Source organism: Kogia breviceps, chromosome 4, assembly GCF_026419965.1.
Source record: "Kogia breviceps isolate mKogBre1 chromosome 4, mKogBre1 haplotype 1, whole genome shotgun sequence".
Lineage (NCBI taxonomy): Eukaryota > Metazoa > Chordata > Mammalia > Artiodactyla > Physeteridae > Kogia > Kogia breviceps.
In genome coordinates, this window is record NC_081313.1 from 30,119,494 (window position 1) to 30,137,761 (window position 18,268).

General features: G+C 36.9%; 1 protein-coding gene across 1 annotated transcript in view; it reads right to left on the bottom strand.

Annotated features, from left to right (window-relative positions):
- Positions 1-18,268, bottom strand: part of CPLANE1 (ciliogenesis and planar polarity effector complex subunit 1) — a 134,071-nt gene that overhangs the window by 64,489 nt on the left and 51,314 nt on the right. The window contains exons 27-38 of the mRNA XM_067030886.1: positions 18,071-18,139; positions 15,652-15,797; positions 14,872-15,035; positions 14,293-14,381; positions 13,245-13,324; positions 12,104-12,181; positions 10,520-10,712; positions 6,597-6,890; positions 5,650-6,420; positions 4,250-4,416; positions 3,015-3,147; positions 2,095-2,149 (exon numbers count right to left, since the gene is read on the bottom strand). Coding sequence (XP_066886987.1) covers positions 2,095-2,149; positions 3,015-3,147; positions 4,250-4,416; positions 5,650-6,420; positions 6,597-6,890; positions 10,520-10,712; positions 12,104-12,181; positions 13,245-13,324; positions 14,293-14,381; positions 14,872-15,035; positions 15,652-15,797; positions 18,071-18,139 — 2,239 coding nt within the window. The remainder of the gene's footprint in view (positions 1-2,094; positions 2,150-3,014; positions 3,148-4,249; positions 4,417-5,649; positions 6,421-6,596; positions 6,891-10,519; positions 10,713-12,103; positions 12,182-13,244; positions 13,325-14,292; positions 14,382-14,871; positions 15,036-15,651; positions 15,798-18,070; positions 18,140-18,268) is intronic.

Below are 18,268 nucleotides of genomic sequence, written 5' to 3' on the forward strand. Positions count from 1 at the left end.
AGTGGATGTGCTGGGTGTTGGTGCGCCCAGAAAGGGTGTGGGAGCTCTGTGTCCTCAAACCCCATACCTTGCCCTATGCATCTCTCCCATTTGGCTGTTCCTGAGTTGTAGCCTTTATAATGAAACTGTAACCACAAATAAAGTGCTTTTGTGAGTTCTAGAGTTGTTCTAGAGAATTAGTAAACCTGGTGGGGGGGGGTGTCATGGGAATTCCTGCATTTATATTTGACCAGACAAAAATGCAGGTGTTGGGGGACCCCATTTGCAGCTGGTGTCTAAAGGAAATAGGGAGTCTTTTGGGACAGATTCCTTAACCTCTGAGGTCTGTGCTAACTCTAGGTTATTAGTGTTAGAATGGAATTGAATTATAGGACACCCAGTAGATGTCACAGATTTGGAGAATTGTTGTTTGGAATGACACAATATACATTAACTGGAGTACTACGCAGTCATTTTAAATGACACTGTAGAAGAATATCCAGTAAAATGGGAAGATATATACCTTAATACTAGTATGTAAAAACAAGTAAGTTATAAACAAGTAGAGGAGGTATTCTTTATATATATATATATACACACATACACACACACACATATATATTTATAGATATATATGAGCAGGGATATTCAGAAAATAAACCCTAGAAGAATATTAACACTGGTTATCTCTAGACAGAAGGATTATGGGAGATTTTATATTGGTCTTATTTTCTACTTGCATTTTCTGAATTTTCTCCAGTGAATATGTACCACCTTTGTGAAGAGAAAGAATGTTATCAAGAATGAAAAAGAAAATGGTTTTAAGACAAGTGCGTGGAAAAGAAGAACACCAGACAGATTAAGAAGCTGAGAAACAGAAGCTAAGCAGGTCAGTGAGGAGACAACTGCTCAGCACGCAGAGGCCTGATGCTGGGTCGTGGCTCCAAGAAAGGGAGGGAGCACCAGGTCAAGGATTAAGTGAAGGAATGGGGTAACAGACATGAGGGATAAATCAGGGGTGACTTCCAAGGTAAAAATCTTGTCCAATCAAATGAGTGGTGATACCACTAATAGAAAAATGCCAGTTTAAAATGTGGACATGTTTTTTTTGTTTTTGCTTTGACCACGCCATGCAGCTTGTGGCATCTCAGTTCCCCAACTAGAAATTGAACCCGGGGCCACCACAGTGAAAGCCCAGAATCCTAACCACTAGGCCACCAAAGAACTCCCATGAATATGTAGAATTTAAGGGGAAAGTAGAAAAGAGAGGGAAGATGTATACTTGAATGTCACCAAAAAAATTTAAGAGCTGAAGTCATGAGAGTGAATGGTTGCAGAGGCACCAAGAGTGTTTGTGTGTATATATGTGAAAAATACTGAAGAGAAAGGCTTGGGGAACATGTACATTCAGTGGCAAGAAATGAATTGACCAATTCAAGAAAGAAAAGAATTTACTATCTATAAACAAGTTCTTTTTTCTGAACTGATTCCTTTACTTTAATGTACATGTATTTTCTATGATTAATTTGACTCCAGGTGTGTTCTCCAATAATTTCCTTTTAGGCCTTATATATCAATATCTTATTTGAGATTCTAATTAATTGCATTGCTCTACTATAGGGGTTGGTAAACTCTGTAAAGGGCCAGATGATAAGTATTTTAGGCTTTGTGAACCATATGGTCCCTTTTGCAACAAATGGAACCTGCTGCAATGCGAAAGCTGTCATAGACAATGTGTAAATAAATGGGCATGCCTGTGTTTCAATAAAACTTGATTCACAAAAGCAGGTGTAATCCAGATCTGGTCTGTGGGCCATATTTTGTCAACCACTGCTCTAACGGATAACACATCAAAACAAACACATACACACCATCCTGTCAAAGATAACATGAAAATAATTTGGTCTCATTTTTACCTACACATTTTTATTTTTTGTTTTATCTTTTTTTCATATATCATAACTAACATTTTAACAGTGCTTACAACATACAACACTTACATAAACATTTCCACTTTTCCCAGTATCCCTGGGAAGTGGGTAGGTATCTACATATTTTTAGAAAGCTGATTTCAACTCTGAATGGAGACGTGACATTAATCATGCATATACATACCAAAAGGAATGTCAAAGTCTTCCAAAGGCTGGGAACCATGATGTTCTTGTTGCTCCTAAATGAATCCCCAAATGATCAAGTTATGATTGACTCAAAGACAGACATTATTTTGAAAAAAAATATTCAATAGCTATGAGAAATGTTGATTTTTTTAGGTATAGTTTAAAATCCTTTAATTCTAGAAATATTTATTCTATCAAATTATTTACTCTATCAAAGTAACTCCACAAAGATGCTTACGAAATTCACAAGTCAAACAATAAAAAAGAGGAATACCAATTTAATGCAGTTACTAAACTACAACATGCAATTCTCTCCTGCAAGACTAGCTTTAACTCACAAATAATATCAAAACTGTTCATGGACTCAACATTTTACTAAGTGCCTCTAGACATGTTCTTGAGGACTTACTGAAAAAAGGGTGCTAAGATTCAAGTAAACAAAACTATTTCTGTTTATTTAAACTCTTGTTGCAAATACAGGTAAATAGTCACCAAATTTAGAAGGAATGTTTGCAAAGATCTGATATAAAATATAGGTTGCATAACAAACCTATGTTTGGGAAATCCTAGAGGCACCTAAAAGAGTTAGGTGGAACTATCATAGGAGAAACCCAAATAATATGATAATATGCATTAAGATGTCATAGAAAAAAGGCAGAGTGATTTCAAATATAAGTCACACAAGCAGATGCTCTAAACTACAGTTTTTGATTTACCAACAAGTTGCTTTTCACATTCACAACTGTTTGTCTACTGTTGCACAGAGGGATGCAGCAGAGATTTATGTGCTTAATGATGTTAAGGTTTTCCTAGTCACAATCAGAAGCTTCCAGCAATCAGACGACTAGATAAACCACAGACATTCCAAATTCTGTGTACATGCAGACGAGGGAAGAATGTATTATAGTTTTTCTATACCTTGGGTTTCATAACTATTTCTGAATCATTATCATTAATGATGAAATCCTCTGGTTGGAAAGTCACACTTGGTTTTCTCCTTAGTTTCTCTGATCTTTTTTCTTGCAGCTCTTTTTCAGCTCGTCGTCTTTGTCTATTAAAAACAATAGTATAAAATATATTTTTACTATTTTAGTAACATCAGTTTTTCATTTGTATCATGCTATACAGTGGGACAGTTATCAAAATTCTGTCAATAAATTATTTTCAGTGCCATTTAATTAAATTAGCAAGATATTCTGCTAGAATACAAGCAAATATAAGCAGAAGTCAGGGACCCATGAAAGTTATTTCTAGTTCCTCTACTACTGAACTGACTTTTCTGTGTTAGTCACTAGAGTCCCAGGTTAGAGTTACACCTTTTAGGTAATTTTCAAATTCTCTTTTCTGCAGATTCTAAGCTGGCCCCAGAAACCCTACTGGATACCTCCATTCACCTATCTGAAGAAGTTAGGCAAACTCAGTCACCTCAGCAAGGAGGAAATCCCAGCAAGGAGGAAGGAGAGCCCAAAAAGTTAAGGGGAAAACTTACTTTGAAGAGGGTTTACCTGGAAAAGATGGAAGGAAAGACCATTTCTGGAAAGAGAGCACTGGTAGTAGATTTTAGGGTCTGATAAATGTGAAATTTTTAAAGTATTTTCTAGACTAAGTAATAATCTACCAGTTAATACATGCTTTGAACATCCATTATGAGTAAAACATTATAAATGCTCTTCATTAGAAATCAGAGCCTTCCTTTTTACATGTGCATTTCTTAGTGCCCTGAAACAATTCACATCACTGCTTCCTGTAAGAGTCTGGAGGATATGGTAAGATGAATAACAATAAACGTTACTTCAGTGTATTGGACAGTACATGGAAGATTTCATGATATCAAATACTTGTGCTGCAAAAGATGACTGCTCATCCTGTTAGAGAAAAATGTAAAAAGAAACCTCTAGCCTATGAATGCCAGGAGAGAATTCCTTAATAAAATGTAAAAAATAATAGTATTTGTTTCTCACATTATACGAATTTTTCTCATCACGAGATGTGTTCAAATGCATGACACTTGACAAGGAAACTGAATATGCAATTGTGTCAGGCTGGGAGGGTGAACCAGATAACTTCCGTCTTATAACTATATTGTCACTAATAATAAACTTGCAGGTATGTTTGCAGGTATATGCTCAAATAAAATTTCACTTAAAACTTGCCTTTTTTTACTGTCCTTTCCTTGTCTCAATTCAGATGATTCTATTTTGACCTGTAGAAGCTGGAGGTGTCCAGGATTGCCTTGTTCAAATAAATTATGTGTTAATTTCTGTTGCATTTGTTTAAATGCAATAAGGTTTTCAAGTGGAATAAGTTGTGGGTTTTGGTACTATAAGAAAGAAACAAAGCATAGTAATTTAAAATTACAAACCTCAATTAGGCAATATGTTAATAAAAAATTGAGAAAAACATTGGTTTTAATTAAACTAAGACGTGCAAGAGATAGAACATATCAAAGAAAACAAAACTGATTTTGAATGGTAAGACGAGTATGCAGATCTTAAAGTACAAATGATTTTAGAAATCATTTCCTGAGAATTTCAACTGGGCATTTTATTTCAGAAATTATGTTAAAAGTCCTCATCTTCTTAATTTCTTTTTCATATTAAAAATCTTCCTTCTTAAAATTATAAATGAAGTTATATAATGTCTAGCTTTGATTTAAAATTCTTTGGAATAGGGAGGATGCACACGGGTGGAGATTATGGATGGACCAGATTAGCAATATGTTGATAACCACTGATGCTGGGTGATGGTAACTTGGGGGTTCATTATACTATTCTAATTAAAAATATTTCTTTAGAATCTTCCCAAAATGTCTACTTTTCCACTCCTTTAATCCTTTCTTTTTTGTTCATAATACATTCAGAAGAAAGGAAGGCACGTTAAGTACTTTTTCTAAGGAATGACCATTTCTTTTCCCAGCACCACTTTCAAATCTTAAAAGTGTACCAGAGAATGAATTACTCAATTACTCAACTATACTGACTTACAAAACTAGAACCTGAACAATCTTAATTTCATAAATCAAAGGTTACAACTTTAAAGATGATTTGGTAGGTTTATAAAGACTTAATCTTTGTGTTTAAAGTATTTTAAAAAGATACAATTTTTTAATATGTAAAACTACTCACAGGTCTGGGTCTAAATTTAACAATTTTAACCTGTGGTAGATTTGAAGGGAATCATATCACAATTGCTACAAACCCCAAACAAAGCTCTCTCTCTAGACAGACAGATACACACACACACACACACACACACACACACACACACACACACACGAACACTGGTCATTTTATTTTACTTATTTCTTCTCTGAGCAGACTCTCAGAAACATCTTTTTGAAAGAGTCGAGAAAACTCTGGTACTGATAAATGAAAAAGACCTAAAACCTTTAAGGTACTCCATTATTATTTTAAACCAAATTTTGTATGTTATTTTCAACAACAGAAGCATTATTTCTTTAAAAAGAAGTGTGTAAGAGCTTTTCATTGAGTGTATATTTATGGTATGAAAAAGGCAGGACTGTGCTTTTGTATCACTCTGCAAAAATCATTACCATATTTTCTTGCGATAGACATGAATGAAATAGTGATAGTCTTGGGTATTTGCTTTCTTCTGCTACAGTTCTAATAGGTATTGATGGAAATGTAACTGATGCTCTTGAGGCAGAGGAAAATACAGAAGGAGGTTTAAGTTGCAGGTGCAATAATGGAAGTCCAAAAGAATTCTGAGGAGATATCTCAAAGGGCCCTGGCTTAACATCAAACAGTTTTTCTGGTTTTATAAATGTTGCAGAGTCCTGCTGAGGTGTCAAGTTTTCTTGTCCAACATACTGATCCAAGTTCACATGCTTAGGGACTTCTGTAATTATTGTTTCTACCCATTTCTTCTCCTCAACTTCTTTTTTTATGGCTTCAGTATTATGCTGGCTCAAATTCAAATGGGACATTGAAGTAGTGTCCATTGCTCTCTTTGGCAAAGGAAGCTGGAAGAAATCAGATAATCCCCAAGCCACTCTTGGCTGTGGCGGAGGACTGAAGTGAACTTGAGGAACTCTTTCTGTATGGAAGGAAAGGGGCTTAAATTCAGGCTTGGGCTGAAATTGAAGCAAAGGAAAACCATCACCAGGTCTGAAAGTTTTTGCAGTGGGGATAAGTTCAGGTGTCTTCCGAATGGCAGAAGACGTGGACAAAAGGTGGAGGTGAGTATTTCCAGCAGGGGCTGGAGACAATGAAGTGGTTGGTAAGTTCTGAGATGCTGGAGTTAGTCCTCTATTCTGGGTTTGGCCTTCTAACTGACAAAAAGGAACACTCCTATGTGGAACATTCTGGAAGAGAAAAAAAATATTATGTAAGATTAAAATATATTACGAACTTCTACTTTTTAAATGATGTTCAATATGTTTTGGAGGAGGTGGAATATAATTACTAAATAAGTTATTTACTTAAATAACCAACAAATGAACTACTAGGACAACTTTAATGGTATTTTAAAACGCATTACCTGTAAATTTCCATTACTATTTCCATCAGATTGCACAATTTCTTTATGGCAGTGTGGGCTGTTCTTGCCAGGCTCTCCGGTGTACTCTCCCATGGGTTGTAGTTTAACGAAAAATCTCTCCTTCAGATTTCTACTGGTGTCTTCAACATCATTACTCCCTCTTGTGGGGTTTGATCCTTGGCTTCCCACCAAATGCACAGACTGAGACTGCTGTAGAAGTTGATGTATATCTGGGAGGTTAGCAAAGGATGATCCTACTATTTGCATGAGGCTCATGAAGTTGATCTGTTGTAGCTAGGATAAAATAAAAATTAAAGAAACATCTTAAAATATAATGAAAAGAACGCAAAGAAGCAACAATAATTATCTGAGTATTCCAGAATAGTCATACTTCCATCTTAGTATCTGCTGGACCCATAAATGCTGAATAGGAAGCAGAGCTGGGAGAGATTGTTTTTAAAAAGGAAAATAAGAATAGCTTCCTGTCCTCAAGGAGCTGTCAACTAAGAATATGAACTCCTAGTGAGACTTGGGACTATCTGTAAAGCAGTTTACATAAACATCCCTGGGATCATAAAGGAGTGCTCTGATGGAGTGGGTGAGGATAATTAGAGAATTCCTAAAATGGGTATGCTGTGACCAGGTTTTCAGCAAAGAAAAAAGCAGAGATTAGCAACAGGTGAAGAGAGAGGAATTCCTGTGGAAGGGATGACCCGAGTGAAAGGCAAAGGTATGCACTGTGGCTGACAAACCTTGAATGACAGAATCACCTGAGGAGCATTTAAAAAGTCCCAATGGCCAGGTCACACCCTATACCAACAAAATCAGAGTATCCAGGGGATGTGAGCCAGGATTAGTATTTTTTAAGATGACTAGGTGATTTCAATGTGCAGAAAAGCTTGGGAACCACTAGCATGTACACTGGCTTAGATGGAGCAGGAAATTTATAGCTAATGAGGAGAGGTTAGTACAGTGGTTCCCAAACTGTAGCACACACCAGAGCCACCTGCAGGACTTCTAAAAGCACTCTTTGTTGAGCCCCATCCCCAGAGTTTGATTCCAGTAGGTCTGGGATGGCAGCCTAAGAATTTCTGTTCCTAATATCTAAGTGATGCTATGCTAATGGTTCAGGGCCCACACTTTGAGAACCACTGGACTTCTGAGAGTATGGTGGGAAAAGAGGGAAGATAAAAGCTGTCCATGGGGGTCTTTCAAGCCCAACAGAGGAATTTGCACTTCTTAAAACAAGCCAATAAGGCAACACTGCGGGTTTTAAAAAAAATGTAGGTTCCCTTCAATTACAAAAGAAATATATGCTTATTACAGAAAAAAAAAAGGATACGAAAATAAAAATGATTCATAATCTTATTCCCAAAGAAAACTAGTATTAACATTTATTAATGTATATCCTTTCATTCTTCGTATTTTTATTATTTTTTATTTATTTATTTATTTATTTATTTATTCTTGGCTGCTTTGGGTCTTCGTTGTTGTGGGTTTTCTCTAGTTGCGGTGAGTGGGGACTACTCCTCATTGCGGTGTGCATGCTTCTCACTGTGGTGTCTTCTCTCGTTGCGTAGCATGGGCTCTAGGCACATGGGCTTCAGTAGTTGTGGCACATGGGCTCAGCAGTTGTGGCTCACAGGCTCCAGGGCACAGGCTCAGTAGTTGTGGTGCATGGGCTTAGTGGCTCTGCAGCATGCGGGATCTTCCCAGATCAGGGCTCGAACCCGTGTCCCCTGCATTGGCAGGCAGATTCCTAACCACTGCGCCACCAGGGAAGTTCCATTCTTTGTTTTTTGTTGGTTTTTTTTTTTGCAGTACGCGGGCCTCTCACTGTTGTGGCCTCTCCCGTTGCAGAGCACAGGCTCCGGACACACAGGCTCAGCGGCCACGGCTCATGGGCCCAGCCGCTCCGCGCCATGTGGGATCTTCCCGGACCAGGGCACGAACCCGTGTCCCCTGCATCGGCAGGCGGACTCTCAACCACTGAGGCACCAAGGAAGCCCCATGCTTTGTATTTTTAAAACATGATTGATATCATATAGTATAAAATTTGTGCCTGAAATTTACTGAAGATTTTAAAGCAGCAAAATAAGAGTATTAAAACAATATCTGGGGGAAAATGTCTCAGAAATGCATATATGAGACAATGGAAGTATGAAGTTCTAAGAACCTAAGGTTGGCTACTGCTATAGAAATAGCAAGTATCTGTACTGACATACAATGTGGGCAGAAGAGTCAAGAGGGCATAGTAAAACACTGGATATGCATAGTGAAAGAAGGTAAAGATGACTCTCTAAGACAGTGATTCTTAATCTTCTCCAGAATTATCTGGAGAATTTGTTAAATATACAGGGCAATGACCAGCAAAGTCCCTAGGTAATCCCAAAAACAAGTTTGACAAATGCTTCTAAAACTTTAAGCAGGTAAAATAGGTTATGCTAGTAAATAGAAAAGGGAAAGAAGAGACTCAGAAGAATAAGAATAAAATCAGTTTCAATAAGTTCCATGGGACAGTGGGACATGCTGAAAAAGTATTCTCATCAAGACCCATAATTCAAAGATTTTTTTTTTTAGTATAAACATCCCAGCAACAGCACATGGGGAGCAAGAGCACATGGGGAGCAAGAGCACATGGGGAGCTGTCACGGAGGGCATAGGTCTCTATTGGAGGAGGGGTGAGGGCAGGGCATGAGCAGGGGTATGGGCATGCTAGGAGGATGGGAACAGTCCTGGCTGCCCCACAGTGGGATGTGTGAGGGTCTCTGGCCAGGCCACAGTCCACATGGGAAGACACCAATCAGTCACAAAGTCACAGGAACGCCACACAAGCCTGGCTGTGGGCCCAGGCACCAAACAGGCGCATTCACTGTTAAACTATACAGGATGAGATATGAGTTAATTACAAAAGAGTCGTTTTTATTAAAATCTGTACACATATTTGAAAAACTCACAAAATTAGTGCCCAGAATTATCCATATAAAAATGGTATACCGCATCACATAAAAGGATATGAGGGCTTCCAGGTGGCGCAGTGCTTAAGAATCTGCCTGCCAGTGCAGGGGACATAGGTTCATCTGGTCCACGAAGATGCCACATGCCGCAGAGCAACTAAGCCCATGCACCACAACCACTGAGCCTGCGCTCTAGAGCCCACAAGCCACAACCACTGAGCCTGCATGCCATAGCTACTGAAGCCCATGCTCTGCAACAAGAGAAGCCACTGCAATGAGAAGCCCACACACTGCAATGAAGAGTAGCCCCTGCTCACTGCAACTAGAGAAAACCCATGCACAGCAAAGAAGACCCAATGCAGCGAAAAATAAAATAAATAAATAAAAAAGAAAATTATACGATTAAAAACAAAAAGGATATGAAAGTGAACGCAGAACACATGAAGAGAAGAAAAGATCTGAGGGAAATTAATGTTTAAGGAATAAAATAGAAAAGGGAAATATTTTAAAATTGTTGGTAGACAGAGGAACGGATAACCAGGTGATAAAAAGATGATTGAAGGCAAAGTGAACAATACTTTAAAATGCAGCTGACAATTTCAAACCAAGCCAACATTTGGTTTGGGGATGATAAATGTGATGTGACAGGCTGTGTTAGAAAATAAACTTTGGGCACCTTTGAGCAGGGGCCACTGGTCTGGTTTGATTATCCCCACCTCACTTTTGTGAGCAGCTCTGCATCCCCAAGAGCTCAGTAAAAAAAAAAGTCGTCATGGGAAGTAGGGAACTCAGCCTAGACTCTAGTCCCTAGAGTTAGGACTTCTGAATAACAAAGCAAGAGTGCCCGAAGCAGAGAAGCCCTGCAATTTAATTTTAACTTGTCCGTCTCTGGAAGTTTGTTCATATTTTAAAACCTTACATATATATCATGTGTAGACTTACTTGTTTATATGAAGATGTGCTTACCTGAACTAATTTAAACATTTCATCTTGGAGCATTTGCCTAACAGAATCGGAATAATGTGATAACTGAGCCCTGGGTTCATTTCTCTGGGTTGGCTGAGCTGTTGGCCCAGGTGTTTGTGAAGCAACAGTGACTCTGTTTGATACCAAAGGTGGAGCTGAGGAAGATTTATCTTTACATGCAGAGATCCGTGCACTATGTGGAAGCATATAAATAAAAAGCACACATTAATCAAGAAAGAAACAAATTAGATGTCTGTGAGCTGAGTATTTTGATCCTACTTTTTTATTCTACTTTAAAAGCTTTCTGGAAGTTTTCAGGAAATTTAAACCCTAAAGCCGATCTCACTCTATCCCTCAGCCCCCAGACACATTTGTCATCAGCACAGTTATTCATCCAAATGCTGTAATTAAGGGACATGTAATGTCTAGTCAGCCATGGTCCCCTCCCTATGGTGTTACAACCCAGGACAGTTCTCACGTTCATTTTACTTGCCTGGTCCCTATAGGCATCTGAGTTTGAGACCTGTGCCATCATTCTGATTAGGTGTACAGAGTACATAATTTGGCTTAGGAATATATTTCTTGGACTAAATTTAATGATCCGGAATGGATTTAAGAAAACTGTGGAAAGTATGGGTTAAAAAAATGTTTAATTCTAACATGGATAGAGCAAACTCCTGTCGTTCTTCATTAAATGTGAAACAACAGTATTGTGAACATTTCATTTCCAAACAGAGAATTGATATTAATAATTAAACCCTAACAAAAATGCTTATTTAGAAATAAAAGTTAAAAATCAAAGTTAAGTTTTGTTTTATAAAATGATTGTTTGGGGATGATTCCTTAAAACATAGAAGGGACTCAATGTTGTACAAGCAAATCAATTTTGTAACCTAAATTAGGGAACAGGCACTATCATGTCCAAATAAACTGATCATTGTCTCTAAAAAGAAAATAACACATTAAACTGTGTTTATATTTATTTGGATTTACATTCATTCCCTTTCAGCAATAACATTTGCCTTTTATCAAGTATCTCACATCCTCAATAACAAAACTATATTTGGGAAATCCATAAAAAACAGGCATTACAACTGACTTGCCTATTTTAAGACAACTTTATTGGCCTTTGCTTTCAACAAGCAACAAGGAGATAAATTCTAATACTGGAGAATTTTTTTAAAGCAAATTTGTGCTATATCATTCTCCTATTTCAACACGATTTGTAAACACTAAACACACTGTTCAACTTCTGTAAAATAAATTCAGAAGACAACTGGATGACTCTTTTCTATGAGAGAATTAGAAGCATTTCATATGCTATTAGAGATCTGCTAGAGGCTGAAAATGAGCAAGAACTACATCTTTCAATAATATATCCACTACTTCTTTTTTCCAGAAAAGACTTGTTCTAAAATAGTTCCTGCATGTCTTTAAAACACAACTGTTAGAGGAAAATCTTTTACTCTCTTAGTTTTTGGTCAAGATGTTAGTAATTATTTCAAAATGGTACAGTAGGCATCATTTCATTCTCTTATCTATTTGTAATTATATCAATATGGTGCAGTATGCAAAAATTCTCACCTAGAAACTTCTGAACTTGTATCTACACCAAATGAATGAGGAGTGATGTGTTCTGGATCTATAAAGCCTTCGATCATACTATAATTAAAGATTAATAATCAATTAGGAAGCAAGATATTCTTCGCATTATCTAAGGTCCAGGTGATCTAATGCTCCGCGATCTAAGAGTCTAAACATCCTCTAATCTTCTGTAATGCTTAGCTCATAATTACAATCTATTTACATCTGTCTCTATAGCAATAGTAACAGATTCAAACAAAAGCAAAGAATATGTCTGGATGGCTTCAATATACGACTTGAACACTATTAAATGCTTGGCAACAGAAATAATATAATCTAAAATGAGCGGAAATGAAGTTAGCTGGGACCTCAAATTTTACCTAGGAAGAAGCAGACACTTTGCTCAGGAACACTACGGAGCCCATCATCACATCTGAAACTGTAATGACTAGTTTTTTATTAATAGAAATATCTATATTACTTGTAAAGGCACAAGACATTAAACATATTTTTTTGTTAATTATCCACAGAAGACCCAAACAAAAAAGAAGAGAAAGAAAATCTAATTATGTTGTCTCTCTTATCTGAGGTAATTCTAAAATTCTAAAACATCAAAAATTCTAAAAATTAAGAAATCATGCCCTAACTGCAACAAATGAAAACTGCCTTCAGCTATCCTTGAAGCAATAATAAGTTAGCAAGCAGAGTATGTGTCCATCAAAGCCCTATGGACAGTGTGCAGTAATCATACCATAACAGTGAAAGATTATACATATATGACTCATAATGATTCTTTACGTGACCCACGAAAAGTGGAATTAGTATGGAAAGGGAGTACCCTAATTAGCAGCTGAATAAACTCTGGTCTATTCATAGCTATATTTTACTTTAAGGTTGATAGTGACAGGAGAACAAAAAGCATTTTAGACATCATTATTTATTCCACTCTACCAAGATTTAGAAGTATAGAATTTACTAAAAATCATCACTACCATTACTATTAAATTGAGGTTACAATTTCACTAGGAACACAGTATCACCATAAAATATATATTGTCAATGATGAGGAAAAAAAAAACCCCTCTTCATCAAGTGAATCCCAGATAAGCTTTGAAAGCTTTCCATACTTTTTCCCCCTTACCCTTTCTGTTCAGTTGATTTTTCCTCCATACATGTCTCTAACAGTTCTTCCCCTGGACACTGAACCTCTCCTGTGGAATGCTGTTAAAATTAATAGTACCCAAAAAAGAAAATAGGTGAAACAAACAGGTATTACTGTCTTAGGTATCTTGAGTTTCACATTAGCCATTCGCCTGGAATAAAAACTGTCTAAAAGCAAGTGTGAAACCAAACATTAAAATGTACTACCAGTCCTGCTCTGACTAGACCTTTATACTGTGATGCCTTTGGCTCATCACCCTGAGCCATTGAGCATATTAAACTACAAAGACAAATGATGTCACTAGAAATCATTTACAATGTATTTACAATGTATTTGTTAATTACACACACATCACTACATAAGTAAGTACAACTGACCTTTGAACAACACTGGTCTGAACTAAGGGGGTGTACTTATATGCAGATTTTTTTCAGTAAATACACTACACCAAGTGGGGTTGGTTGAATCCGTGCCAGGTCCTGGAACCAATCCTCCATGAATACTAAGGGATGAATGGATGAGGATTTTTTTACTGCATGGGGGTCAAAGCCCCTAACTGCCATGTTGTTCAAGGGCCAACTGTACGCTGTGAAAGCAACTAGAAAATCAGGGGAAAAAAAAATCCTTCTTAAAGGAATTGTTTCAATTAAAAAATAGAGATGTCTGTGTTCTACCTGGAAATCCAGAGTATAGAGTTTTGAGAAAACAAATAGTACATAAAAGTGCATGTATGTGTAAAAACTGCACACTATTGCTGAATTATACATTCTGAATATGGAACACTTGCATCACTCTTGATTAAATTAATTTACTACAGCAGTTTATGAAATTAACATTTCATTGCCTGAAATTATTAGACATCTAACTAATAATAGAATTTCAGTGAAAAAAAATGCTGCATGGCTACACTCTACAATCCACAGTACACTTTTAAGAGATAATAGCCTTGGTTGGATATATTGAATAAAACACTATAGTGTTACCATAGCATGATTTAAGTAACTTTATCCACTACTTATAGACTTACTTCTTCTAAATGCTGTGGTAAAGTCTGCATCTGCATGTAAGAGGTAATACTGGGACTTTCAACAATTGCAACAGATTCTTTGGCATGCTCTACACGGAAACAAGAAGGAAGAGAAAACTGACCTTTTGAAAAATAATTTTCGTTTTAGAATGTTCAGAAATATTATACGAAAACAAATATAATAGCAGAAACATTTTCTATCCTCCTTACAAAAATATCTTTAAACACCTTGAGACAACCCCTCTTCATCAAGTGAATCACAGGTGAGCCTTGAGAGGCCTCATATCAGTGTGTATAACTCCATATAAAGCTCTGACAGTTTCTGTTTTAAAGAAGATTGCCAAGGAAAGGTTCATAGAATTGGTTCACAGCAACGAGGAGACCCAGGCCCCAAAACTGTATATTCAGGTTATAAGTTAATATGCTTAACGCTTCATAAATATTAAATACTCTTTAAATATTTGGCTTTAGGCTATTATAAACATGCCAATTTAGATGTAAGACTAAGTTATCTCAGATAATCATTCACCAATATCAAATTAGTAAAGTCAAACAAAAAGATTAGCTAAATGAACTGACCTTCAAACTCTGATGGGTATATATCCATTTCCTCCTTTGTAAATGTTTCTACTTCTAAAAGATCCTCCTCAATATCTACAAATTCTTTTTCAGTATCATCAGTGACAGAAATAATCTCATCATTGGTTCCTTTTATTTTGGGATTTTTTACTTCAGTTGGCATTCTACTGACAAAAATGAAGCAGCTAAAATTATAACTCATTCTTGGGAACAAAGAGCTTGCTTTCAATTGATTCAGTTTATTGAAAAAGAACAAACTAAGCTTTCGTATTTATAAAGTCTTTGTTTTTTAACCATGTATGGTAAATACTAGAAGCTTAATAAAAGGTTGTTCAATGAGTAACTGAATGTACCATTTTTATTTACTCAAAGGATTAGAATAATTTCGACTTTTCTAAATTTGCCATTTTCACAAAGGAATCTTCCTGCTACCAAGGCTTCAGCTTTAGTATTCAAAGATACATTATTTGTAGTATTACTTAATATGTAAAAATGGATGAGATGATTAGTTCAACTTCCTCTGACACAGGAAATCAATGAACATAATAAAGGGATCTCTTGGGAAGAATTAGCTCCTCTCTTACAAGATATAAGCTAGACCAACACGTAAAGAAACAAAATTTGTAATGAACTGTTAAAGTAGTTCAGAAAGCACTCACTTACTGCTTCTCTAGTTCAAAGAAATGGTCATTCCTCTAACTTTCAAGGGTTCAATTCTCCTTTAAGCCCAAACACCATCAAACAAGGTATTTGAAAAGGAAGGTATAATCAGCAACTTACTTCAAGACACTTTGACAAGATTCATTTTGATCATTTCTTTCCTCAGTCCCACCTTCAGTGGATACAACAGAACAGCCAGCATCTGTTTTATAATCACTCTCTATATTGGGTCCATTCTGAGGCTCAGGGTAATTATTCTCTAGCACCTAAAACAAACCATTTATAGTACTTAATATTCATTACTGAATCCCTTACTTTTCATTTTTTTTTAGATTATTAATACTTTCTACAGAACTTCTCCTGATTAAGTCTCTTATTCATTTACCAAGTATTTACTGGATTTCTAATACTCAGTATTTGATGCTGAAGCAATGACTAAGTCTCTATTCCACCCAGAAAAAATAAGCTTGACTACCTAAACAGTATTCAAAAGAAATCAGCCTTACAAACTTGAAAGGTATATCACCAGTGTTTTCAGACCACAGAACAATAGCAATAAAAATGTAAAGTTGCTTTCATTTCACTCTCTTTAGTTATAAAGACATTTAGTAATTATTTCAAAATGACATAGTGGGCAAAAATATATGCAGCTAAAAATACAAGGGATGTGTCTCTTTTGTTTTACTTAGAAATTTAGGTATGCATCACCTAGAAACACTTAAAATTTTCAATGACAACAAATATCACAGTATCTTCTAAACTACCTTACAATAATAGAAACTGATCTCAGAAAAAGGAAAAAAAAAACACAAAAAGAAAACATAAAACAAAACAAAATTTCTTAAACCCAGAATAAACTAGTTTAAAATGAAGGCAATTCAAAATAGAACAAATGAAGAATTAAAAAGTGTGGAGGCGTGTTGACCAAGATGGCAACACAGGAGGCTCCTGAATTCTCCTCCTCTCACAGACACACTGAATGTACAACTACACACAGAAAATTACCACTGAAAGAAATCCAGAAATTCACTGAGTGACTCCTACACATCAGGGGGATAAGAAAATACACATTGAAACAGGTAGTTAAGGCTGAAACACAATCTGACCATAAATCCCAACCCTCGAACAGTACCCTACAAGTGGGAGGGAACTTCTAACTTCCAGCTTCTGAAAAGCAAAGGGTTTTGGACCCTACATTTAGTGCCCAAACTTTTAAGACTCCTACTTGAGAGTCAGGCCCCCAAAACACCTAGCTCTGAGAGCCAGAGTCTTGTATCCATGAAACCCACAAGACAAAGAAGCAGTTATTAACAAGTGCCTGAGCACTCCACTGCAGCTGTCCCCACAGGGCTTAGCACAGAGGGGCGGGCAAAAACAGCCATCTCCCAGTCTTCCCCTGGAATGAGTCCATCTGCATACCTTGTAAGCTGCTGCCTGGGGATCTCATGTCTGAGCACTCATCTAGGCCTGGCTACAGCCCTCCCCAGAGACCAGGGAAGCCAATGGACACCTCCTCTATCTTCTCTATCTAGCCTGCTCCAAGTCACCAGTATCTCCCTAGAAGGAGCCTGTACACACATATGTTGCCCCAGTTTTTGCAGCTGCTGACTGAGGGGGAGGTCCCTGGATCACCTGCCTCTGACAGCCAGTAGAGGCTTGTATTCACAAGTCCTACAGTACTGTAGCAAACAAAGAAGCAGTTCTTAGTGGGTGCAGGAATACCCACAATGGCTATACATGTGGGCCCAGACCACAGGGAACAGGCAAAAATACCCATCTACCAGTTACTTCCCAAGAAGGGCTTAACTACATACTTTGCCACATGCTGTCTGAGGGTCTGGCTTCCAATGAGGTTGCATCTGGTGCTAAATGCGATCTACCCCTTTGGGACACTGACAGGTCTTTGCATAACCTCAATTACTAGGAATCACTAAGAACAAAGGAGGCTTAGATAATCACAAAGGTTTCAGAGACAACCAAAAGCTCAGGCCAGGCTAATTGATGATGTTCATCTCCTACATAAGACCACTCTGTTCAGACTGGGCGATGTGGCTATTTTATCTAATGCTCAGAAACCAACAGAGAGACTCAAAGAAAATAAAGAAACAGAGGAATATGTTCCAAACAAATGAATAAGATAAATCTCCAGAAACAGATCTTAATGAAAGAGATAAGTGATTTACCTGATAGATATCTAAAATAACAATCACTGAGATGAGGGGAACAATGAATGAACAAAGTGACACTTTCAAGGAAGAGATAGAAAATACAAAAAAAGTACAAAACGTATATTAGAGCTGAAGAACACATTAGCTGAACTGAAAAAGTCACTGAAGGGATTCAGTAACAGACTAAATCAAGCAGAAAAAAGGACCAGAGAACTCAAAAATAGGGAACTGGAATCAAAGAAGCAAGAAGGAAGAAGAATAAAAGAGTGCAGATAACTTAAGGGACCAATATATGCATTACAGAGGTCCCAGAAAGAGAGAAAGGAGCAAAAAGCTTATTCAAAGAAATAATGGCTGAAAACTACTCAAACCTGGGGAAAGAAACAGACATCAGATCCAGAAAGCCCAGAGAGTTCAAAATAACATAAATCCAAAGAGACCTACAAAGAGACAAAAGTTAAAAACAAGGAGAGAATCTTAAAAGCAGCAAAAGAAAAACAATTTGTTACATGTAGAGGAACCCCTATGTTACCAGTAGATTTTTCAGCAGAAATTCTGTAGTCCAGAAG